The following is a 26,666-nucleotide window of genomic DNA, read 5'->3' on the forward strand; positions in this document are numbered from 1 at the left end:
GCATGTAGCAATAGATGTGACATGGAAGTTTGTATCATCCTTGGCTATGGACTAAACTCTGCTCACTCATGCTCATCTCACTTATTTTCTGCTCCAAGGAGAGGCAGCCCTGCAGCCTCCCTGTTGGATGCCCTTGGAAAAGAGGCTGTGTTATACGTTAAGAGGCTTTTTCTTTTGCTTATCTGAAATCTCTCTGGGCAGAGGTTTGGTGAAGGCTGTATACTTTGACATACTGGCCCTGGTGATTCTGCAGTCTTCACTTGAGAGGCCTGAGAAGAAGCTGTCATTTTTCTCTACATTTTGAAATGCACAACGCAGGGGAGCGGGGTGAAGGGAGGAGAGCCCAGGGACTAAGCTGGGTTGGTAAACAAGCTTTGAAGCAAACTAAGAAAGCACATTAGCAGGGGAGAAATGAAGGGCTGCACGCGGAGCCTGTAACAACACAGCATTCTCTGAAGAAAGACAGCACCAGTCGCTGCCGGGTGTCTCCTATTTTGAAGGAAGTAACTAAAAACAGTACTGGCAAACCCACCCTTGGCTACCATCTGAAGGTTTGCCTGGAAATTGTGTTCTGAAAAGAAGTTTACATCAGAGAAGCAAGAGAATGAAGGGCAAGTCTTAAAGTAAAAAAAAGTAGGCCAAAAACGACAGCAAGCTCCTCAAATAGCCCCAAGGAGGTTGCAGGGACGTGGGGAAAGCTCTATTTAATCTCTGGCCTACCTGACGCAGCCTAGAGGCCGCTTTTCAAACCCTTTTTATAACAAGCCTGGTTTTGGAGGTTGTGATGACTCTTTCTAGCTCCTAGAATGAATGATGTTTCTTTAAAGAATTTCTTTTCCCAGAGTCATGAGTCTGTCATGGTTTGTCTCCCTCTCTGATTCCTTCCCATTCAGTTTTCCCTCCCTTCCCCTATGATTCTCTGCACTATTTCTTATCTTCCACATATGAGTGAAATCATATAATTGTCTTTCTCTGACTGACTTAAACTGAGGGTTGCTGGAGGGGAGGTGGGTGGGGGATGGGGTAACTGCATGATGGGCATTAAGGAGGGCACGTGATGTGATGAGCACTGGGTGTTATACGCAACTAATCAAACGCCAAATGAACACTACATCAAAAACTAATGATGTACTATATGTTGGCTAATTGAATTAAAAAAAAGAAATAAAGAGATGATGTTCAAGGTTAGAAAAAAATAATTTCTTTTCCCCTTGACACCTGGGGGCAGATTAACCCAAACTCCAAATTGGGAAATTAGGGAACTCCCGAGTTGCTCTGGTGTTTTTTTTTTTTTTTTTTTAAGATTTTATTTATTTATTTGACAGAGAAAGACACAGCAAGAGAGGGAACACAAGCAGGGGGAGTGGGAGAGGGAGAAGCAGGCTTCCCGCTGAGCAGGGAGTCCGATGCGGGGCTCCATCCCAGGACCCTGGGATCATGACCTGAGCCAAAGGCAGATGCTTCACGACTGAGCCACCCAGGTGCCCCTCTGGTGTGGTTTTTACACACTATATGTGATTCAGTATGGTGAAGGGAAAAAGGCTTCACTTTTTATGTTACTTTCTTCCCACTGCTTCTCTAGCCTCAGCTAGATGGCCTCAGAGAATATTTTAAGGTTGACAGGAACATTTTAGAGAATAATCAAAAGTAAAGCAAGCCCTAGAAATGCTTGTATAATCTTCCTCTTTAAACATGTTTTTCAACTGAATAACAAAGAAAAAAAACTGTAGGGTTGGACCGAAACTTGGAGGTCATCTAGTTCAATTTTACTTTATGGGAGACAGGAATGAGGCCCAGAAAGTTTAACTGATGTGTCCAAGGTTGCAGGGCTGGTCTTAGATGGAAGATAAGTTTGTACTGACTCTTAGGTCAACGTTACCTCTCTCAACTGCTTTCACAGCCACTGTTCTCAAGGAGTTTTTGCCTGCCCCTGCCCACTTAGTACTCAATACCATAGCAACACATTTTAACTATTTTTTTTTAAGAGGGGGCAGGTTGGCATGTGGAAATTTTTTCTTTAAACTTGAAAGTAACTGATTTCCTTAAAAAAAAAAAAAAAAGATTGACCTAATCTTATTCAAAACTTCAACACACCCTAGAGCAAACTCTCAATACTTCAGGTACTGATTATCTAGTTTACTTTTTCCTACCACTGCTGACCATGCATTTGGATATTTACATTGGTCAGTAGCTCTGTAAAAATCTGATACTATATATATTGTGGGATTGTTTGTGGCAGCTTCCTGATTCCTGGATTGTAGCTACCACGCTATGTTCTCAAACTCAGTATTCCAGAGGCCATCAGAGACTGCAGTTCCCTTGGTGGGTTAGTTCAGTAGTGTTCTGTGAATCATTCCTAGAGGTGCCACATTTGTCTGCTTCTCCAGCAATTCAAATGATTTTGTAAGTACTTAATAATGCTCCATATGGTTTCTTTTGCTTAAAAATATTGAGAGTGGTTTGTATCCTGTTCTAGACCTTTACTGATACAGGCATTTAGAAGATAATTACAACAGAACTCAATAAATGCGATTAAAAATAGTATGAACAGAGGACAGTAGGAGCCTAGATCAGAGAGCCTGGAGTAGTTACCCAAGGAGCTAACATTTGAATTGGAAGTTGAAGGTGGAATATGCTAAGCAGAAGAGTGTTGGGACAGGGAGGAAACAAGTGTATTTTAGAAAACAAGATGTACCAAGGTACAGTGAAAGAGCATGGTGTTAGAGAGATGGTGAGATCACTATGGCTCAATTCTGAGCAGGGTCAGCAGGGAGCGGGGCTGGAACAAGTGTAAAATGCAGTAGGATTAGGAATACTGCCTGTAGGGGTAGCAGACCTGACTCCAATTCTGGCTCCTCCGCATAGCAGTTAAGTAACTCTGGTCAAATCTCATATATTCTATGATTCTCAGTTTCTTTATCTACCAAATGGGGACCTAATAATATCTACTTCATGGGGTTATGTGGAATTAAGTATGAGAATGCATATAATGTACTTTTTGTCCAGCATTTGGCATGTATCAAGTGCTCAAAAAGCTTTTGCTATTATCAGTAGGTAAACTGGGAACAGATTACTAAATATCTTGAATGCTGTGCTAAGGCAGGTGGAGGATAGACTGAAATGGAGAAAGCCCCCTGGCTAAGTATACTAAGACGACTAAGAGGCTGCTGTGAAAGTCCAGGCACGGATGAGAACGGGAAATGAGGCAGTGGTGGTGGAGAGACAAGGAACTGGTGGGTGTCAGAAGTCATCTCTGGTACTGAAATGCCGGGATTTGGGGACTAACTGAATTTGAGGAGTCCTGAAAAGATCATTAACCTAGATTAGTCACGTATGAGGAAGAACGGGTCTAGGTGGTAGCTGAAGCTCAAGGCTCTCAGCATCTCCAAGTCCAAGGCCTGTCTGAGGAAAGTGGCCTTAATAATTCTTTAATTCTACTCCCTTACTCATTCAGGGAGCAGTGGGTTGTTTCTTGTGATGCGTGTGTGTAGGAGCCATAACAGTGTTACTTCTTGAACTGGCAGCAGCTGTACTGGCGGCTTCCTAATGACTGCAGAAGCAGCAAAGACTTCGGAGTAGTCTTTGGGAGCCACTTCTGGAAGTCCAGTCTAGAGTTTGTTTCTTTAGCCTTCCCAATGACTCTGTGATCCGAAATAAGTCCCTTCCTGCTTAGACTAGCTCAGTGGGTATTTTCTACAACCAAGCCTGGATCAATATGGGGGGACAGAGTGTGTGTTTATTTTTATTGATATATTTTTAAAGATTTTAAGTAATCTCTACACCCAGTGTGGGGCTCAAACCCACAACCCCGTGATCAAGAGTCGCATGCTCCACTGACTGAGCCAGCCAGACACCCCTATTTTTAAATTTATTCATTTATTTGGTGCATGGGGCTAGGAAAGGGTATATGTTTTAAAGAACAAATGTAACCTTATTTTTGTAGCTTAAACAGTTCAAGATTAAAGACTATTAATGAAAAGTATAACACATAGAAGAGTAAGGAGAAATAAAATTAAGGTAAAGAGAAAAGAGCAAATAACTTATGGAAGATAGTGGAGGTTAGAAGTGGTGTGATAGCCAGCCTCCAAGATAGCCCCCCAGTGATCCTTGCCTCCCGGTATTCACGCTCCTGTGAAATCCCCTCCCACACTGAAAAGGGCTCAGCTGTGTAACCAAAAGCATATTGTGGAAATGATGTCATATGACTTCTGAAGTTAGGTCACAAAAGAATTTACAGTTTCCATCTTGCTCTTAACTTACTCTGGAGGAAGGCAGTTGACATGTTGTGAAGACACTGGAATTTCTGCCAACAACCAACACTGATAGGCCAAGCAAGTGAGCCACCTTAGAAGCAAATCCTCCAGCCTCAGGCAAGTCTACAGAAAACTGCAGCACTAGCTGACATTTTGACTGCAATCACATGAAAACCCCAAGCCAGGATTACCCACCTAAGTCACTCCCGAATTCCTTACCCACAGAAACTGTCAGGGTAACAGATGTTTATTATTGTTTTAATCCACTAGGCTTTGGGGAAATTTGTTATGCATCAACAGATAACTAGTACACTGGGGTACAGCACAGGTAATGAGGATGAGGGTAGCCTTGGAGAGGAAGCGTACCCCTGAAATAAAGAGAAAGTGGATGCTCTAAGAACTTAGTCTAGGGATGGGAAAAAGAGGAAGTTAAGTTTGATGACCAGTATTTTCCCTAGAGAATAAGAGACAAAGCTATCTGCTGAAAGTAAGGATGGGAAGTAGGGACTATAAAGTTGAGAATAATAAAAAGGGTACAGTGGTCATCTGCACCTCAGGTAAATCTGAAAAAGCCAAACAGGAAGGAGTATCTGAGTTAAGAAATCATACATCTGCAGTGGAGTCAGTTGGCATACTTATGTGATTTTCTACCACCACGCTCAACAACCTAGAAGAATTCGAGTATAAGAGATGGTGGATTTCACTTGACTTGGGAATTGGTGAAGCAGAGATAGTAAAAGAACAATGGGGTCAAGAAAACTCAGGGTGCTGATTTAGGCCACTGAAGTGACTGACCATGAAGTCTAAGCTGACAGACATGGAAATGAGTTCAGGAGGAAACTCATAGCCTGGGAGAATGAGAGAGAGAGTGCAAATTACCATTTAGGGAAGCAGGATGGGTCTAGAAGCCAAAAGCAGTAAATTAGAAATTAGAAGTCCCAGGATAAGGCCACAGCCAATATTAACAAGCCATGGATCCTCAGCAAAGATAACATTTTTGAGGCCTCTTTCCTCCACCCTGGGTTAAAGTATGTAAAATGCCGGGGCGCCTGGGTGGCTCAGTTGGTTAAGCGACTGCCTTCGGCTCAGGTCATGATCCTGGAGTCCCGGGATCGAGTCCCGCATCGGGCTCCCTGCTCAGCAGGGAGTCTGCTTCTCCCTCTGACCCTCTCCCCTCTTGTGCTCTCTCTCTCTCATTCTCTCTCTCTCAAATAAATAAAAAAAATCTTAAAAAAAAAAATTTGTTAAAGTATGTAAAATGCCAAGTAAGAACAGTGGCTTGCATACAGTAAGCACTCTGTAACTATATAATAATTGTTGCTGTTTTAAAATTATATACTATTTAATACACACATATGAAGCATAATAAGATAAATACCAGGAGGGGCGCCTGGGTGGCTTAGTCAGTTAAGCGACTGCTTTCAGCTTGGGTCATGATCCCAGGGTCCTGGGATTGGGTCTCCGTGCTGGGCTCTCTGCTCAGCAGGGAGCCTGCTTCTCCCTCTCCCTCTGCCTGCTTGTGTGCTGTCAAATAAAATCTTTAAAAAAAAGGATAAATACCATGAAAGCTACCATCCAACTTACTGAACAGAATATTAATACACTATGTTTTTTCCTGGTCCCATCCCCCCGGCTTCTCCCCTGAAGGTAACCACTGTCTTGAATTTTGCGTTTATGATTTTCTTTTTTTTTAATGTTATGTCTCACATTTGTACAGGGCCTGTTTTTCTTCTAATTTTTTTTTAACATATAATGTATTATTTGTTTCAAGGCTACAGGTCTGTGATTCATCAGTCTTACACAATTCACAGTGCTTACCATAGTACATACCCTCCCCAATGTCTATCACCCAGCCACCCCATCCCTCCCACCCCCCTCCACTCCAGCAACCCTCAGTTTTGTTTCTTGAGGTTAAGAGCCTCTTATGGTTTGTCTCCCTCTCTGGTTTCATCTTGTTTCATTTTTCCCTCCCTTCCCCTATGATCCTCTGTCTTGTTTCTCAAATTCCTCAAATCAGTGAGATCATATGATACTTGTCTTTCTCTGATTGACTTATTTCGCTTAGCATAATACCTTCTAGTTCCATCCATGTCGTTGCAAATGGCAAGATTTCATTTTTTGATGGCTGCATAATATTCCATTGTATGTATATATCACATCTTCTTTCTCCATTCATCTGCTGATGGACATCTAGGCTCTTTCCATAGTTTGGCTGTTGTGGACATTGCTGTTATAAATATTGGGGTGCACGTGCCCCTTCGGATCACTACATTTGTATCTTTGGGGTAAATACCCAGTAGTGCACTTGCTGTGTTGTAGGGTAGTTCTATTTTCAACTTTTTAAGGAACCTCCATAATGTTTTCCAGAGTAGGGCCTGTTTCTTCATATGTTAAGATGAAGCTTTGGATCATGTGCTCTCTAAGCTCCCTTTCAGCTCCAAAGGTATATGAGATATGATGGGCATCAAAGTTACATACCTAGTGGAACCATATAATAAATGCTTATTTTTCAAGGGTTTTATAGAGCTAAAACACTCACTCTTCTGTTGAAATCTCCAATTCAACAAAAGGGTATCTCAATGGAGTTTCTAATCTCAAGATCAAGACTTTCCATCACTTTCAATTTGCACCTCTGCTAGAAAGTTCTACTCTGGAGAAAACCAACACAAGGAGCTAAATAAGCTAAGCCCCTGACCCTGTCCAGTGAAAACCTGAAACCCAAGCCTGAGGAAATAGATCTGAAACAGTTGAACTAGGAAAACATATTTATTTCAGTGACAAGTATTTTAATAAAAATGAGGAGGCACAGCTGGGTTCATATGCAATTTTTCATACAACCTGGATTTATTTCCTCCATACAATTGTGTGTGTGCATGTATAAAATAAAACTAAACTTGTCTTCTTCATGTTTCCTCAAAGATTCTTTCGCTATTTGTTTTTATATAAAACAATCTTTTTTTTAAAGATTTTATTTATTTATTTGACAGAGAGAGACACAGTGAGAGAGGGAACACAAGCAGGCAGAGTGGGAGAGGGAGAAGCAGGCCTCCCGCCGAACAGGGAGCCCTGGGGCTCGATCCCAGGACCCTGGGATCATGACCTGAGCCGAAGGCAGACGCTTAACGACTGAGCCACCCAGGCGCCCCTATAAAACAATCTTTAAATGAGGTAAACACAAATGCAAACCTGCTGACCATATGGTTGATCTCCAGGGTTACTGTCGGCCTTAGGATGCTATTTTTCCTAGCTATAAACAATTTGAACTTTTATATTTGTTTCACCAGTTACCAAGTTTATAAGTGAGTTGGACCAGGCAGTGGAACTGCTGTGTAAAGAGCAAATGCCCTGTTCATACACAGGTCTGCATTTATCAGACCTCGGTATGGCTGGAATAACAAGTCACCTAAGGCTGTGGGTATGGGTAACAGGTTCATGTGTCTTCAGTGGCCTCTCAAGAGGCCATGGCTGTAAAGTAGGATGTGAATATGTTCTGAACCTTAATGGTACCAGGAAGACCGTGATCAAAAGAATAAGCAGTCACTACAGTATTTTTCTCATGGTATATAGGTAGTTTTCCTTATTCTACCCACGGAATTGGCACAAGAAAACAAATATTTTCTTAAAGGTTTCCTTTCCAAGGCCAGTCCTGCTTCAATCATTTAAAATTTGGTATACAAATCACCTTGATTTTTATAACCTGCCTCTTTAAAAATGGCAATAATAAGCATAATGTTATCTCCCCAGTTTCTGCCTACTTTGGAGCTTAATATGAGCTGGGCACAGTAAAAACTACAGGACCCCAAGAATGCCAATATATGTATATCCATTTTGTTTGACATTAGGACTAACACAAGAAGCTACCACTCTGCCTCCACAATGAAAGAATACTGCAGTGCATTATTTGAAATTAAATCCAGATACTCTCCGTGTTTAGCTCAGGTACAGCTACCAGGAGAGCTCAGCATCATTTTAATCTACATGTGTTTATTCCTGGTGAGAATATTTGCAAATCACAATGGCACTTCCAGAACCCCTACAGAGAAAGGCAATCTTCCAAAAAGGCAAATCCTCTCCTTGGGGTAGAGTAGGGAGGCCCTGGATAAGATGGAAATGCAGGCCTCAAAGGCTCTCTGGGCTAAGCTTTGAAACACCTCTGCTTTTAACCTTTACCATTAACACTTGACTTTAAGTGAAATTAAAGCAGAATATTCAGCTGCTTACCTATCCGCATTCCAAAGGGAGGGCATTCTCTGAAAAAAAGGGTCTCACAGGTAAGCTTCTCCTCCCCAATTCTGACGGACCTATAAATAGTCACTTTTTTATTCTAGTTTTTGGGAATCTCCAAAAATCACCAGCAAACTAAATCCAGACTAGTGAATTCTAGGCCCAATAAACACCCTAAGTAGTCTCACAAAGCTCTTGGACCAGACAAATTGGCTGCTTTAATCATTAGTTTACTGAAGAAACCACAGGATTTATTTTGTGAGCTAACAAAATTAACACAGGCAGGCATTCTCTTATTCATACTCAAAATGGTCAGATGTTTTGTGATTTTTGTGGTTTCTATTTGATTTCTTTGAGTTGTATTCAAGCAGCTAATTCTTTGCAATGAGACTCACAATCTTGCTTGTTTTCCCTAAACTAGGTAGGAGTTCTGGGTTACAAGTGTAGTATAACAGTTTTGTTCTGTTATCACCCAAATGAAATCAAAAGGGTTTTGTATTTTCTAGTAATAAGACTATTAAATAACCTTAAGTTGGTGTGAGGTATTGATTGATACACAAATAACCAGAATTAGTGGCATAATGGGTGTTTTCCCCCCTTCAATACATTATCACCCTCTCCAGAGGAAATGGTCTAGTTATTCTCTTAAGATCACACAGCTAGAAGCAGAAATACCATTGTACTGGGGCTATCCTGGACCCATTTTTAGGGACTGCAACTAAATAAACAGCTCTGCTTCTATTAGGAGAGAATCCTGTTTTGTGTAAATATCATGAAAGAAGGCATTCCACAAGAGCCCACTCTTCCTTATCTGTTACTCACAAAAAATGCTAGATAGATCATTTTTGAAATTATCACTATGCTTCATCCAAGTCCTTATCTATACCAGATCCCCAATCCCTCTCCCTGCCAGACAGATTTAGAACCAAACCAAACCAAACCTGAAAAAAACCAACCAACCAACAAAAACACACAAAAAAACACACAGATAATCCAAATAAACAAAAAACTGGCCTGGGGAGATTATGAAGTTTCCTTGTAAGGGCCAACAAAATGCTAGGCTAGCCAGAGCCTTGGGTGTTTCAGAAATCTAACTTCTTATATACACATTCCAGGAGAGTCAGCAGGGCCATCACACATTTAAGCTTTGAAGCTTAATCAAATTTCACATAGGTGGAAAGCCTATCTCTTCTCCACACATACAATTGTTCCTCTCCATTCCAATCTTCACTCCTACATAATCTACACCTGGTTTGACAGCTAGTACAATTTCTAGCTGGAATGTGGGAGAGAAACAAAAGAAACCTACTCTAGGTTGGAAATATTCAGGGAGCAAGGTGTTCTACAGATTCTAAACAAGAATGGGGTGTTTTGCTATCTAAATGCTATCAATGTCTTTAAGACTCTGGATAAGGAGATGCACTGATCAAAAAAGGACATTCCTATAAATTTTAAAAGGAATCTGATCTATGTGTATCAGAGAACACAAAAACACAGTTACTTTTTCCAACCCAAGTTTCTTGCCTGCTTTAGCTGGATCCTTTAAGATAACTTTAAATAATTATGTTTCATTATGTGAAATGGGATGTGATTTCTGATCTTGGGGCTGCAGGTACTTAACCAAACTATCAAGCTATCTACGTTGATGCTTTATTTGAAACAGTTCTGAGTTTGACGGTTCTTTCTTGCATCAAATGAGTGAAAACTCAGAGCAGGGAGGAAAAAAAAAAAGGTACTTGTCAGTTTGAAAGTCACAGTTTATCTTTCTATAATTAGATTAGGAGGAAAAAACCACGAAGAACCCATCGGTAGCAGGAAGAAGCAAGAGTCTTCTAGGGTCTGGCATCTGCAAGGAAATGAGAGAAAAAAAAGAGTTCTTAGTTCCTTTCACTGATAAAAACACCAACTACATCTGATAATAGGCCACACAACTACAACCCGATTAACATCTCTTGGTCAGCTGGAAGAATCTGATATTGTCAATAGTAGAACACCAAGTACCTTCTGACCCTTAGCTCTTTAGTACCACTAAGCACACAGAAACTTGTTAATTGAATCAAAAACATTCTACACAGAGATCACTGTACACTGCTTGTGTCAACAGTTTCATGAATGAGAAGAAAATCAGAATTGACTATCCATACAATTGACATCTCCAGACAATTCTGGATTAATTTCAATTAACTTATATTGATCTTTTTCTCTTCTCATATGTTCTATCCATTAATTCAGTAATATTTTTTGAGCTGTTACAACATACATTAGGGGAATAAAAATTAATATGATATCACCTGCTCTGAGACACTTATCTAGTAAAAAGTAGATTTGTTGATAAAAACACGAGATAAAGCATATCAAGTGCAAGGTGAACAAACCCTCTTCATGTATGTGCATTCAAGAAAATCTCCACCCACTCAGTTGGTTAAGCGACTGCCTTCGGCTCAGGTCATGATCTTGGAGTCCCTGGATCGAGTCCCGCATCGGGCTCCCTGCTCAGCAGGGAGTCTGCTTCTCCCTCTGACCCTCTTCCCTCTCGTGCTATCTCTCATTCTCTCTCAAATAAATAAATAAAATCTTAAAAAGAAAAAAAGAAAATCTCCACCCATACTTAAGTTCCTTAAGGGGATAAGTCCTATCTTCTATTTCTTTTGTTTCTTTCCAAAGAAGCTAGAGAATTCTGTAACAACCAGCATTCATAAAATGATACTTTATTAAGAAGATAAAAAGGTTTGTGGCTGTTTAAGGATTGTTACCTAACCTAGGATAATTTTTCTCTCCTGATTCCTCAGGGGTTATAAAGAAAAATACATTTTTAGCATGTAAGGGGTTTAATAGCAAAGAGTTAAGTTCCCAAGGAGAGAAGGTATCTAGTCTTAGGTGTTAGAGATAGAAGCTTCTCCTAGGTTTTCACCTTAATTTTTTAAAAAATATTTATTTATTTGAGAGAGAGAGAGAGAAAGAGAGACCATGCACACACATGCGAGCGGCAGAGGGAGAGGGAAGCTGACTCCCCGCTGAGCAGGGAGCCTGAAGCGGGGTGATCCCAGGACTCTGAGACCATGACCTGAGCCAAAATCAAGAGCTGGCTGTTTAATTGACTGAGCCACCTAGAGTAACTTTTTTTTTTTCTTGTAATCTCTACACCCAATGTGGGGCTCAAACTCATGATCCCAAGTTCAAGAGTCGCATGCTCTCCCAACTGAGCCAGCCAGATGCCCCTGGACCATTTTTATTATGTAGCAGTCCGTACTATATGAGAACCAAGCATCTTGCGCAGTGTGTCAGAGAAGGATTCGAGTTCACCATTCATCCAGGTGGTGCGTGTTTTCCTGACACACCCCAGTGCTGTTGTGTCTCATTCTCTTCTGAGGCCAAATCCAATTTTCTCGTTTCCACATGTATTTAACAATTTGACATCAAAACCTACCAAGAGGGGCGCCTGGGTGGCTCAGTCGTTAAGCGTCTGCCTTCGGCTCAGGTCATGATCCCAGGACCCTGAGTTCAAGCCCCATATCGGGCTCCCTGCTCGGTGGGAAGCCTGCTTCTCCCTCTCCCACTCCCCCTGCTTGTGTTCCCTCTCTCACTGTGTCTCTCTCTGTCAAATAAATAAATAAAATCTTAAAAAAAAAAAACAAAGCAAAAACTTACCAAGAAAAATGGCTAGCACCTAGAAGCAACACATAAATATTATCGTCCATAGCTAAGGGGTATTTGCTTTTGGAATTTCTTTTCTGCTGCTGACCAGAAAAAACATCAGTTTTGGCACAAAATGAACCCTAACTCACAGGAGATCCATCTGCTTCACTGTCCAGAGGAAGTGAATGAACTGGAAGGCAAAAGGCCAATTACTCACTCTTAAATAAATATTCACAGAGGGCCTACTATCTGCAAGACAGTGGGGATATAGTCTCATTCCTAGCCTAATAATATTCCTTTTGGCAGGAACTGGGCAACCTCAGCCAAAACAGCATTTGAAGAATCAAATTTGGCGGGGCACCTGGGTGGCTCAGTCGTTAAGCGTCTGCCTTCAGCACAGGTCATGATTCCAGGGTCCTGGGTTCAAGCCCCATATCGGGCTCCCTGCTCGGTGGGAAGCCTGCTTCTCCCTCTCCTACTCCCCCTGCTTGTGTTCCCTCTCTCGCTGTGTCTCTCTCTGTCAAATAAATAAAATCTTAAAAAAAAAAAAAATCAAATTTGGCTCTGCCATAGGCATATAGGGTTACCTCAGGAAAGGCTTCATCTGTAAAAAGTAAAATATTTTAGTCTCTTCATAGAGATTTTCTGAGATTCTGGTAAATCATATATTCAGATAAGATCAACAGTGCAAGCTTCTTAGAGACCCCAAACTTTTAACTGCTCATTAAAAAGAGTATGAATTTTTTGCTGAGTGTTAAACTGTACTGCACAGGGAAAGAATTGCAGAGCAGTGAAGCACAGCTGTCTGATTAATCTCAGTCCATTAAAAAGACATGATAGATCTAGAATGCAACTTTGATAAAAAAAAAAAAAGAAAAAGGAAAAGGAAAAAGGCAATGTGTAGTAACGTTAGGGAAAGCAACATGGCATGTTAACAGAATTCTAATTTAACTAGTAAATGCCTATTCATTAGCGTGTAGAGCCATAACAGAAGCTATATACTTAAAAAACACAGGCACACACAAAGCTTTAATTTGGTACCATAATCTGAAAGAAAATTGGACCCAAATTGCTTTATGTCCAGTTAAATCTTGCTACCATCTGAAGAGATAGTGAAATAAAACTGAAACACTTACTTGATGAGATATTCAGTTACTGTGCATTTCCATCTATAGAGTAGAAATATTTCAAAATAAATACACCATGACAATTGAAATTCACTCCTTCCCCTATTCTTACTAAACACAAATGACTTATTCTTGGGGTATACTGAATTACAATATAAAAGTGGAAGAATTTAAAATTAGTGATCGGATTCTATTCAAGAGCATGGGAAAAGAATAGTATATTACCTTTCTAGCCGTTAGGCATATGATGTGGTGAACTCATTTTTTTGGGGAAATGCAAGTATCCAAAGGGAAATGTTTTAAAGGGAATCCTCTAGCCACCTAAAAAATTAGCTCAAATAGTAGCAAAGACTGACATCAAGGGAATCTGAATTTGGGGGCAACATTAGGAAAGTTTGTATTAAATAAAAATGATAGTATCTTGGGTGTTCCATATGTGGGAATTTATCAGGGTGATATGATATGAATTTAGTACCTATTTACTTGGCACAGCTTCTGATGTCTAGGGAAGACATCAGAATACTATTCTTCTGCTAGTTCCTATAACTTATTACTTTCATTTTCTTTCTACTCATTTCCTTTTAGGTCTCTGCAATCCAATTTCTAATCCCAATTTCTACTGATATTATGCCTTGAGTGTCAGGGATGACTTCCTCCTACCCAGTTATCAGTAGCCTTTTTATTGGTCTCCAAATTTACCCAAGGTATTTGATGTCAGTGGTCATCCCAACGTGAAAATATTCTTTTGTTTCTGCGATCTTCTATTTTCTTATTCATAATTTCCTGTTACACCTGTTACTAACCAGGGCCGCCCGAGGTGCTCAGAATGCAAAATTTAAGGAGGCACTCACTCTCAGGGTCATGTGAGTGCAATGTGTTCACACTGACTATGTCTTTGAATAATCAAGACCAACTGTATTTAGCACAATGAAAAGAGTAAAAGCATTTTGCCTTTATTTCACTTACTGTTTTTCCATGGCAGAACATACGGCAGAGACTTGGGAACACGCATGCCTGAAGCCAGGTTACTCTTATGTTCCATAACTATATTGCTTGCAGGGCTGCAAAAACAAAGACAAATTTGCCTATGCCAGCATATCTGTATTCTTCAGGCAGGCACACACAAGACAATCAAAATGTGTTTTTTGTAATTTGGGGGAAAACAGCAAACTACATTCTGAAATGTAAACACATTTCCATCAAAACATTCTTGCAATTAGAATGATTACTACTTCTCTGAAAAGCTCACTGTTCTGTACAAGCATTAAGATGGGACTAACCATTTTCATTTTCCAGAAATTGAGATAAACAGCAATGCCATCTACTATTCAGTTATATGACAGGCTCATCAACTCACTCAATAAATGTTAAGAGATAAAATAAAATGCCAAGACAACCAAACCAAAGGCAACATATCTCATAGAACTAAGGTAAAATTAAAATTGTACTCTTAAAATTCATCTTTTAAGTTTTTCTATTTTAGTGCACACACAAAATAAGGTACATGTACAATTACTAACTTATCTTAGGAGCTAAGAAAAATTGATAAGCGTTCTATTTGGGGAAAAATGAAGTCTGGCATCTCATTCCTTCATTTTCTAATCCATAAATATTCTTATTGCTGAATATCTGAAACTTGATCTTGTAAGGTTTGAAGATGAAGCAGTAATGAGAAATCTCATAGATTTAAATTAGATAAAGGGGTGCCTGGGTGGCTTGGTCGGTTAAGTGGTTAAGCATCTGACTCTTGATCTCAGCTCAGGTTTTGATCTCAGGGTTATGAGTTCAAGCCCCACACTTAGATACAAATTAGATACAAAATCAGTGGAAAGAAGAGGTGCATTTTCTTCCCTACCCAATAGGTACTCTGGCTTGCCCATTTTCAAATCAAGAACTTTCAGGATTATTTTTCCTTAGACACTAATTACCCAGAGTGGTGTCGCTGGTGAATTTTTTCAAAGTATTAAAATAATGCCAGCTCAGCAAAAAACCCCAACTTAGACATAAGAATGTCTGGTATCACTGTCTCTCTTGCTAGACTATAAGCTAGTATTTTTGTGTTTCCATAGTGATTAACACAAAGCATGTGACCTTTTTATGAATCGAGGAATAAATAAGGAAAATAACCCATCAAAACTATCTAGACTAAGTTACCACCAAGTAACATCATTAAGGAAAGAGATCAAATCATGCTTTGGTGGCTTCTTTTGGTAACAGGTCACCTGGATTTTGGGAGGCAGTGCTGGGAATGAGCCCATTTCATTTACCTGTTGTTGCCACAGTAGTTGGCTGTGCCCCAGACAAATGGGGTGCTGGTCTGTTCCCATAGATCTGCCAAAGAAAGAACACGGTTTGTGACACTCCTAGGTAAAACACCAGTTTAGGCTAGCTGAATCTGTAAGGTGGGAAATAATACACCTAAGTTTAGAGAAATTTAAAAATTGATCAAGTACCCTGCTGAAGTGACACAGTAGCGGGAATTTAATTGAAGGATATAAACACAAGCAATATAAATAATAATAAACGTGCCCAGTAACAACCAAACACAGATGGTACAACATAATTTATGGAAAAAAACAGATGTAAAGAAGTGCTTTTTCCAATCAAGAGGGATAGGCTGTTCCATGTGTCTGCACAGTGATACAAATGTATTCATTTTGGGGCCCAATAAAAATAATAAGGCGTTCCGAACAACATGGTATGTTCCTAAAAAAGGAAAACCTTCCTTCTGTCTAAAGCAAATGACTTGTGATTTAGACATTGTGAAGAAAGAGGTACAGACACTTCACCTTTATCCCAGTCCTCATCGCAAGGAGGGCACTGCCATGTGCTCTCAGCCAGAGTCTCTTGTCCAAGGTTCCTGCCTTGGTTGACTGCAAGATAACAAAGATTCTGATGTAAAAAGGGGACATCATCAGGTTATTATGTTTAAAGGGGTTAAGTGGCTTAAAAATGTTTCAGGGTAGGGCGCCTGGGTGGCTCAGTCGTTGAGCGTCTGCCTTTGGCTCAGGTCATGATCCCACGGGCCTGGGATCGAGTCCCGCATCAGGCTCCCTGCTCAGCGGGGAGCCTGCTTCTCCTTCTGCCTGTCTCTCTTTGTCTCTTCTGAATAAATAAAATCTTTAAAAAAAAAATGTTTCAGGGTAGCCTAATACATCTTTGTTTTTGAAAAACAGATGCTACGAAAGCTAAGCAGAGGTCTTATCCCCTTGCAGAAGAAAAAGAAGCTGAAACAAAGATGTTTACCATATTTATGACAATAAAAGGCTTTTTATTTTTAGATGAATTATTGGTAAGATGGATCAGGTTGTTCAGAAGAGAAAGCAGTCTGATAAACACAGCCTGACAACCTTTTATTGATGAGATAAAATACTCAAGGGCAGAAAGGTACTATTCTTCTGAAATGATGAAAGCCAAATATCAAGGTGACAATGGGGCATAATACAAATCTGAAGGGACTAACCTCTAGGACTGAAACCTTTTAGCTAGTCTTACCAACATCCTGCTCAATACAACTTTTATCATCACAGCTTGAGATATGATGACTGATTTCAGCCCGAGGAACCTGGTGGCGAGCATTGAAGGGACAAGTAGCCAATTTGTTTGCGACATCAGGATGATTCTGTGGAACAAAAATTAAGAGGTCTATCAATTCTTTGATTCTCTTCAGGTTCAAAGGGAGTGGCTTAGCCTTATTCTATAAATGACTCCTCTAAAATCTCTCAATAAACTTGTGGCTTAACTATGGTAGGTAAACTCATGGTAGAAAATTAAGAGGGAATGAATTATTTCTCACTCACACAGACTGTACAGATGACCTCAAACTCATCAAAATGTAAGCTGCTTTCTTATGCTCGTAGAGGCTGACAACACAGATACTGGGTTTACAGTGGCTTATAGGGGAGTAAACAGTGAATTTAGGATTGGGTATTTGAACCATATTTCTCAGGGTCCCAAGACTGGCAGCACAGCCTGTAATGGTGGAGCTCTCTGGATGTCTCTGAAGGGTGATATTCAGGAAACAGTAACACGAAAACATACTCTTAGTCTGCACTGCAGTAGTGCGCCTGCTATTGCCATGCAGTAGTGCTGGAAAACAGCGGCGGGGAGGGAGCCGCAGAAGAAGCTGACCAGTGAGTTTTCAGATTAACACAGGAGCGCTTATTTCAAGTAACGATGCCTGAAATGAGGCTGTGAACAATTGGGCCTTTATTTCAGCTATTTCACTATGGAAAAGTCTAAATGAGAGAGTCTACTCTGCTGATCAAGTTTTTTATTTTAAAACAAAACAAAAAACCCAAAGTGTTTATCATATATCAAATCCTATAGTTAGCATACCAGGAATTAAGAAGCTGATTTATTAGAAGCAAAAAATTTATCACAAATAATATTCAAAAAAGTAAAAATAATGTGAAGTGGAAGGATGCTAAGAAAAAATAGAGGATGAAGAAAATTATGAGGGCAATTATCTCCATGATTTTCATAAGGGATACTGAGCATTCCAATGCAAAGATTTCTGTGGTCAAAGATTAAGAGCATTAGAAGAGGGGAGTTAAAGGGGTGCTTGGGTGGCTCAGTTGGTTAAACGTCTGACTCCTGATTTCAGCTCAGGTCAGGATCTCAGGGTCGTGAGATGGAGCCCTGGGTTGGGCTCTGACCTGGGCATGGAGACTGCTTAAGATTATCTCTCTCCCCCTCCCCCCCCCCGCCCCCGCCCCCCCCTCTTCCCCTAGTGCAGGTGCTTTCTCACTCTCTTAAAAAAAAAAAAAGGGAGTTAAAGACAATGTCTTTTTATTGCTTAGTTTCCTTTCCCAACCTTTATCCTTAGGGACATGTTTGCAATCCTAGGGAAGGAAGTCGTGGTAGTATCTGCTGGTCCACATTATCCAAGTCAACTTTAAATCTAGAGATTTAAAGATTTTTTTTTTTTATGTATTCATTCGAGACACAGAGATAGAGAGAGAGCATGAGCAGGGGGAGAAGCAGACTCCCCGCCGAGCAGGGAGCCCGATGCAGGGCTTGATCCCAGGACCCCAGGATCATGACCTGAGCCGAAGGCAGACGCTTAACCATCTGAGCCACCCAGGCGCCCCTTTGCTCTAGAGATTTAAAAGAGCTGCAGAAATGATCAACAAAGGCATGATAATCATGCCATGAGGACTGCAACAGAAACACCCTTTAAAGGATGTTAATGCATACATGAATTGTGTGCAGTTTGGATTAAATACCAAAAATGCTGTCCAAGCATGAATCCCAAAGACCTTTGGCCTTTGTATCCGACAACTGTATTCTAACAATCCTTTCAAAGTGCCTCAATTAGTATGCCAGCATTAAAGTAGTTTATATCTAAGACTACAAAAAAGTGACCAGAGAAAAAAACTCAAACTCTGGTAAGTTGTCCCCCACCAAAAGATGCTTCAACCAAAGACTGAAACTTGCAGAAACCGTTATTTTTAGGAATAATCTTTTCTTAGGCTAACCTCTAGCTGTTTAACTTCTCTAAAATTTCCAAACAAAAAGAAATCAGAATTAAGTATTATGGCACTCAATCCTTATCAGGACAATGAACACATCAAATTCACAAGGCAAGAGGAATTTCGCATTGCTAGCAAAAATTAGTTTTTCCTCTGTTTTATGAAGTGTGAGAAGAGTAGATAGAGGGCGCTTTGTCACTAGTTAGGGAGAAGAAAAAAAAACAAGAAAAAGCTATGTACTCAAGAAGTAAACTCCTTTCTATAAATGTTGGTATTTAACACAAAAGCAGATTACTAAAACAAGTCTGGCATTAAATTAAAACATTTTTGCTAAAATTATATGATATTTACAAAATTTGGCTTTTTAAAAGAACTCAAGAGGTCATTACAAGGCAAATTATGAAAATAATGCCTTACCTTTCTGCACTTGATAAGATGATAAGGAAACCTGCAGGCCCTGATCTGGTGGTTTTTATCATAGGGGCATTGTAATAGCTTTTCAGGGTCCAGGGAATCGACTGAAAGAGAGAAGAGTAGGATAAATATAAAGCTTAAGCTTTAAGCCTTTGTAAAACTACAGTAGTCCAGGCACACTGGATTTTTAAACAGAATCTATAAGAATAGAATGTGACAGTCTAACAAGAACTTGGAATTAAAAAAAAAAGGGTGACTAAACATTTAAAATTTGTTTTATACTAAGGGTAACCAACAATGAAAACAACAATAAAGTTAAATGAAACGATACCCTCTTTTCCCTTCTAGACGTGCTAATTCAGGGTCATTCTTATCTCTAGCTAACCTAAGCAAAGCCTCTCAACCAGTATGCTAAAGTTAAAATGGATGGTGTGCCAATATTCTGGTGCGGGGTACTTCTGCACATGCCCCCCCATCCCCTACCAGTCACTTCTAGGGCAAGTTGAGGGCAGTTACTCCCCTTTGCCAGCATTCTTGCCTATTTACTAGTATGTTATGACATGAAAAAAGTTCATAAGGACTGCTCTAGATCAGTTATAAGCTCTATGGAAGCTTGATAGATGATTTCTTTTTCATCTGTCTCCTTGGACTTACTACTATAAGTAGTTCCTGATCTTGGTTACTCTAGATACCTCTCAAAAGAAACCAGTATCTTTATCAGATAGGTGGTTTTACTTTTCATAGTTTGACACACAGATGAAAAAAAATCAGAGAATTCTTTAATCTAGTGATTATCAAATTGGGCAGATAAAAAAAATAATCTGCAAAAACAGAATGTCCTAAATTTAAGACAACTGCAGACATATGGAGCTACTCTGTGAAAGAAAGCCCCTACCCTAGATCATGCTATTTAAAGATTATTTATTTATTTATTTATTTGAGAGAGAGAGAGAATGAGAGATAGAGAGCACGAGAGGGAAGAGGGTCAGAGGGAGAAGCAGACTCCCTGCTGAGCAGGGAGCCCGATGTGGGACTCGATCCCGGGACTCCAGGATCATGACCTGAGCCGAAGGCAGTCGCTTAACCGACTGAGCCACCCAGGCGCCCTAGATCATGCCATTTAAAATTTCTCTTAGAAGACTGTATTTTCAGGCGCCTGGGTGGCTCAGTCGGTTAAGCGACTACTTTCGGCTCAGGTCATGATCCCGGAGTCCTGAGATCGAGTCCCACATCGGGCTCCCCCTGCTCCGTGAGGAGTCTGCTTCTCCCCTTCCCTCTGCCACTTCCCCTGCTTGTGCTCGCTGTCAAATTAAAAAAAAAAAAAAAAAAAGACTATACTTTAAGGAATCATCTCTACATAGTTACTAAAGAAGTTTCTCTAAATGTGTAAAGCTACCTGTAGGCTTTACAAATTTTAGCAAGCTTGGTTAATGAAGGGAAACTAAAAGGGTTAAGCACATTCTGAGTGTATTATAAGGAGGACAAGGGGCAACCTAATAAAATGCTGTTACCATCACTGAAGGCGATGATAAAAGTGAAATAAGATAAACAATTCACATTTGATAAGGAGCTTATAAACCAGGAGACTGCTATGAAAATCAGAAGCCAGTGGGGAATTGAAACAGACAGTTTCACTGGAAGAGTGGTAAACATGGAAAAAATTGCTAACCATGATCGTGATGCAAATGAGCCAGAAAGGTGACTTGAAGGACAGAATGAATAGGAAGGAAAAGTCTTAGAGGACAGGCAAGTTTATTATGCCAACCAGGCTCATCCTGACCAGCATCTTTTCATATTTCTGAAGCTTCAGGACACCCAGGGTTTACAGATAAAATTCTTATTAGCTTCCCTTCATTATTAAATGAAGCAAATGTTAGGCCATGTCAGCAGCTGACAGACTAGACATACCTTATGATTCATACACATTACACTGCCTATACAGTGACATATATCAGAGTTGATAATGACTTCCTATCACAATGTTTTACTTCCTGGCCTCTGGTAACTTAGGTTAGCTCTAAACTGGTTTTCTAGATTTAAAAATTTTTATTTTACTTTTAATTAAAAAAGTTCTAATGGTGATAAAAATATATAACATAAAATTTACCACCTTAACCAATTTTAAGTGTATAGTTAGGTAGTGTTAAGTATATTCACATTGTTATGCAACCAGTTTCCAGAATTTTTCATCTTGCAAAACTGAAACTCGATACCCATTAAGCAATAATTCCCCATTCTCTCCTCTTCCCAATCCCTGGCAATCACTAATTCTACTTCTTGTTTCTATGAGTCTGACTATTCCAGATACTTCATATAAGTAAAATCATAGTCTTTTTTTGACTGACATTTCATTTAGCATAATGTTCTCAAGGTTCATCCATATTGTAGCATGTGACAGGATTTCCTGTGCCTATTTTGCTATTTAAGTTTTTATTTATATTTTTTAGTAATCTCTACCCCCAATGTGAGGCTTGAACTCATGACCCTAAGATCAAGAGTTGTATGCTCTTCCACCTGAGCCAGGCAGGTGCCCCACTTGTTTTTTCTTTTTTTTAACTTAATATATCCTGGAGCTCCTTCTATGTCAGGATATAAAAAGAATATAAAAACAAACAAAATAAAAGCAAATCAAACCCAAATAGGAATATTTCAGTGCTGCATACGGATTTGCCATAGATTTTATTTATTTATTTAATTTTTTTTTAAAGATTTATTTGAGAGAGTGAGAAAGAGAGAGAGTACATGAGAGGGGAGAGGGTCAGAGGGAGAAGCAGGCTCCTCGTGGAGCAGGGACCCCGATGCGGAACTCGATCCCGGGACTCCAGGATCATGACCTGAGCTGAAGGCAGTCGCTTAACCAACTGAGTCACCCAGCGCCCTTTAAGTTTTTTTTAAATTTATTCATTTGAGACACAGAGGTACAGAGAGAGAGAGAGAGAGAGCATGAGCAGGGGGAGAAGCAGAGGGAGGAGGAGAAGCAGGGAGCCCGACGTGGGGCTCGATCCCAGGGGGGATCATGACCTGAGCTGAAGGCAGACACTTAACCATCTGAGCCACCCAGGCACCCCTGCCATAGGTTTTTTTTTTTTTTATGTGCTTCACAAAATTCTTAATTTTTTATTGGTTGTTTTGAGGATCAGTACAGACGTTTCAATTTGTACACAATTCTTAACATATGTACCGAAAATCTAAAAAAACCACGTAGTTGTGATTCTTTTCTAAAAGTTATTCCAGTGACCTTCCAGCTTAAAATTTGGAGGCAAATTTTCCTTAACAGTATTATCAAGTACCAAGATCTTCAAATGCTGATACACTGTTACATTGTTAAGTCCCATTAATTCACAATTTAATATCATATATACTACATACTCAAATTCTCAATCTTGCACAGCACATTAACAGAGTTACTAGGAAAACCGGACTACCACGACCAAGATGTTACAGAGTGCACCAGAACTCTGACCGGGAGAGCCAAGATCTAGGAGTGGTTTTCTTTAGGAAACAATTCTACCAAAAACAACATGGGAATAGAAGTAATTTAAAATATTCAAGACATAGTAAATGCACGACCGACTCCAAATTGCCATTTAGTGTGCTTGGTATTATTATAAAATATAAAAACTACCCCAGCTATGGAATGTTGAGCTGACACCCAAGACAATCAAAGCCTCCCACATTCAATATCCCACTATTTCCTGGTTGTACCAAAAAATAAACAACCAGCAAATGATTTCACCTCTTAAAAAAAAGCATTTACACTTAAAAAATGGGATGAGGTGGGATTCCCTCCTTCTTAAAAATGTTTCTAGAGCTACTAAAAAACTTGCATTTACAAAATAGTTGATAAAAATATTCCTCTGGATTGTACAAGAAGGGCAACAGGGACCACTGATAAGACATGGTTTATGGTATTAATCAGACTTGGCTTCTTTCTCTCCTGCTTCATCGGAGGCTGGACTCTCCTCATTTTTAGTTTCTCCGTTTTCTGCAGGTAAGTCTTCTTTCGTTTCTTGGTTAGCCACTTCAGCCTGTTTTCCCCTTGCTCCCCTTTTCCCCTTTGTTTGCACTTTTTTGTCTGAAGATTTATCCTTTCCTGCCGCCTTTTTTGGCTTCGTTTCCACTTTTGCAGGAGCAGGTTTAGCTGACAACCTCGCCGACCTCCTCTTGGGCTCCTCCTTCGACGCCCCCTCGGCGGAGCTGACCTTCCTCTTGGGCATGGTGGCGGCGGGGCGGGCGCGTGCCGGGTGCCTGCGGGCCGCGCGCGGCACGCCGAGACCCTTCGCGAAGCTGGGCTGCCTGGCCGCTACCGCTCCTCCTGCCGCCCGAGCTAATGCCCTGCCACAGATTCTTAATCATTTCTCTTACTGATGGACGTTTAGGTCATCTCCAGTTTTTTATTATTATATAAAATGCTGTGACTAACAATCTGGTATATACTTCTTTGTGTACGAGGAGTATTTCACTTGGGCAGATACCTAAGTGCTGCATTGAAGTATATGCACATTTAAAGTAACAAATACTTTACACTTGTAATAAATACTATCAAACTGCTCATCAAAAATTCTATCTGGCTTTTTGGGAATATAACTTAGTTTGGAAAACAGAGTAGGCCCTGTGGACAAGCTCTCTCCAAAACCATAGACTTGGATGTTTCTTTTTTTTTTTTCCAAACTATTCTTTTTTATTATGTTATGTTAATCACCGTACATTACATCATTAGTTTTTGATGTAGTGTTCCATGATTCATTGTTTGCGTATAACACCCCGTGCTCCACGCAGTACGTGCCCTCTTTAATACCCATCACCAGGTTAACCCATCCCCCCACCCCCCTCCCCTCTAGAACCCTCAGTTTGTTTCTCAGAGTCCATAGTCTCTCATGGTTCATCTCCCCCTCCGATTTCCCTCCCTTCATTCTTCCCTTACTGCTATCTTCTTTTTTTTTTTAACATATAATGTATTATTTGTTTCAGAGGTACAGGTTTGTGATTCAACAGTCTTACACAACTCACAGAGCTCACCATAGCACATACCCTCCCCAATGTCTATCACCCAGCCACCCCATCTCTCCCAACCCCCACCATTCCAGCAACCCTCAGTTTGTTTCCTGAGATTAAGAATTCCTCATATCAGTGAGATCATATGATACGTGTCTTTCTCTGATTGACTTATTTCGTTTAGCATAACACCCAGATGTTTCTCACGCCTGGGTACTGAAACCCATGGTGAGAAATGGAGGAAACTTCATAGAAATAGGGAACTAGACCTGACAAAAGTATCATCAGTTAAGAGGTACAGCCCCAAACAGAAGCTGGAGATCTTTAGATCAGATTAAGGTTATAGTTTAAGGCCAATTTGGGAAGAAGGTCAAGTATATCCTAAGGCAGTGTTAAATTACTTGGGGACCGTGTTAAAATGCAGATTCTGATTCAATAGGTCTGGGATGGGGCCCAGAGATTGTGCATTTATAACAACTCCCAGGTGATTTTTTTTTCTAAGCAAAAAATTATGGCTGAAAAAAGTAAAGAATGAGAGACATATACAGGAGTTGTTGCTTTCTAATTTAATAGAGAGTAGTAAGCTTCCAAGAATCAATATAAATCTACCTATTTCACATGGAATTCCAGATTTACATTAAAATATCTTTTAAAAAAATATTTTATTGGGCGCCTGGGTGGCTCAGGTCATGATCCTGGAGTCCTGGGATCGAGTCCTACATCGGGCTCCCTGCTCGGCAGGGAGTCTGCTTCTCCCTCTGACCTTCCTCCCTCTCATGCTCTCTGTCTCTCATTCTCTCTCTCTCAAATAAATAATCTTAAAAAAATATTTTATTTATTTATTTGAGAGAGAGAGCACACAGAGGGGCAGACGGAGAGGGAGAAGCAGGCTCTCCACCAAGCAGAGAACCCAACGTGGGGCTCAATCCCAGGGGATCCTCGGGGATCATGACCTGAGCTGAAGGCAGATACCTAAACAACTGAGCCACCCAGGCACTCCTACATTATCTTAAAAAAAAAAATTAAGGAAGTAGGGGAGAGAGCCCTAAGGAAGACCAAGGGGAATCAGTCTTCTAGATCAATGATTCTCAAAGTGTGGTCCTCAGATCAGCAGCCTCAACTGAGAACATATTAGAATTGCAAATTCTTGGGTCCCAGACCTTCTGAATCAGAAATTCTGGGGGTAAACAACAACAACAAAACACAAAAAAGCCCCCCCCCAAACCAAACAAACAAAAAGAAATTCTGGGGTAAGTCCAGCAACCTGAATTTTAATGAGCTCCCTGGGTGATCCTGCTGCATGCTCAAGTTTGAGAACCTCTGATATAGATATTTAATGAAACTATTTCCATGTAGTTTCTATATATCGGTGATTAAGATTCTATTGGACCCTCCCTTGAAGGTAGAATGGGACAAAAAATATCCTTTAGTTGGAATTAACTCCAAAGAGACTCTGAACAATATAGCAAAGTAAGAAACAAAGTAGGCCCTGTTGATAAGTTTCATCCACTCATTGATGCAGATGTTCCTTAAACTTGGTCAGGGCCTAAAAACCATAGTGCCTTATGGTATCAAGTGTGGCATTACATACGAACAACATATGACTCTGTAACTATGTAACCTTGGGCAAATCAGTTAATCTAGGTTCTATTTTCTACCATGTAAAATCCAAACGTTAAATGAAATGATTTTTGGGGTTTCTTTTGTTTCTACATTTCTATGATTCTAGATGCTAGCTCCGTTCCGACTTCTTGGGCCATTAAATATTCCTGGATCACTTGAGAAATAAGAATTCTTCCTAGGATTTCTTTAACCCCAAGAACTCAATGTATATCAGCATTATTATGAATATCATATTGTCTCTCAAAATAGAAAACAGAGGTTACTATCCCCTTGTCCTTAATAGGAGAAACTGAAGTCCTGCGAAATTATGTTTCATTTAATAAAAATATAGTTTAACACAGATGTCCCAACTGTAGCCTTTTCAAAGCTTGATAAATTTCAAGTGTCTTATTTCAAATTTGGGAACTTCTCTACTACCACACAGACATCCTCAGCAGTTGAGGGAGAAATGTGAATCTTTCCCAAAACACTAAAGGTCTTGTCAGACATAAAACTATATGTAAAGAATTTAACTTATTCTCTAAAAGCAGTAAGAAATACGTACTGTAAGTTTCTTCCATGTTGGAAATGAAGCAGCTGAATCCAAGCGCTGAGGGGGGGGAAAAAAAGCAGTGGTTCAGTAAACAGGACTACTAATTTAAAGTGTATTCAGGTGATAAGATAGTCTACTTTAAGTGCCATTTCAACAACCTGTCACTGTTTACCATCCATTAGGGTTCGATGCTATTTAACATTAAAGGGGGCAAGTCAAGACCACAAGAGTACTACTATTTAAACTTTAGGATAAACATAAGAATAGGGTACTATTTTAAAGCTCTCAAGTTCTTAAAAATACAGGATGGGCAGGCTGCCAGTCTTGCTCTCCCCTGGGACCTGGGAATACTGAAAGTCTAGGTCCACCAGTATGCACTTAATCCATC

The 26,666-nt window shown here is 40.1% G+C and overlaps 1 protein-coding gene and 1 pseudogene across 1 annotated transcript; both read right to left on the reverse strand.

The window, feature by feature from the left end:
- Nucleotides 1–14,198: 14,198 nt before the first annotated feature.
- GTSF1 (gametocyte specific factor 1) lies at nt 14,199–26,306 on the reverse strand. Its single transcript, XM_028125562.2, has 6 exons — nt 26,291–26,306; nt 19,132–19,232; nt 16,736–16,862; nt 16,030–16,113; nt 15,508–15,571; nt 14,199–14,301 (listed from the first exon to the last, which is right to left on the reverse strand). Exons 1-6 carry the CDS (start codon nt 26,304–26,306, stop codon nt 14,199–14,201), a joined length of 495 nt encoding a protein of 164 aa, XP_027981363.2.
- Nucleotides 22,749–23,382, reverse strand: LOC114225793 (non-histone chromosomal protein HMG-14 pseudogene; annotated as a pseudogene).
- Nucleotides 26,307–26,666: the final 360 nt, after the last annotated feature.

Source organism: Eumetopias jubatus, unplaced genomic scaffold (genome assembly GCF_037043125.1).
Source record: "Eumetopias jubatus isolate StellerSeaLion01/CBP00866 unplaced genomic scaffold, mEumJub1_p1.0 scaffold_8, whole genome shotgun sequence".
NCBI lineage: Eukaryota > Metazoa > Chordata > Mammalia > Carnivora > Otariidae > Eumetopias > Eumetopias jubatus.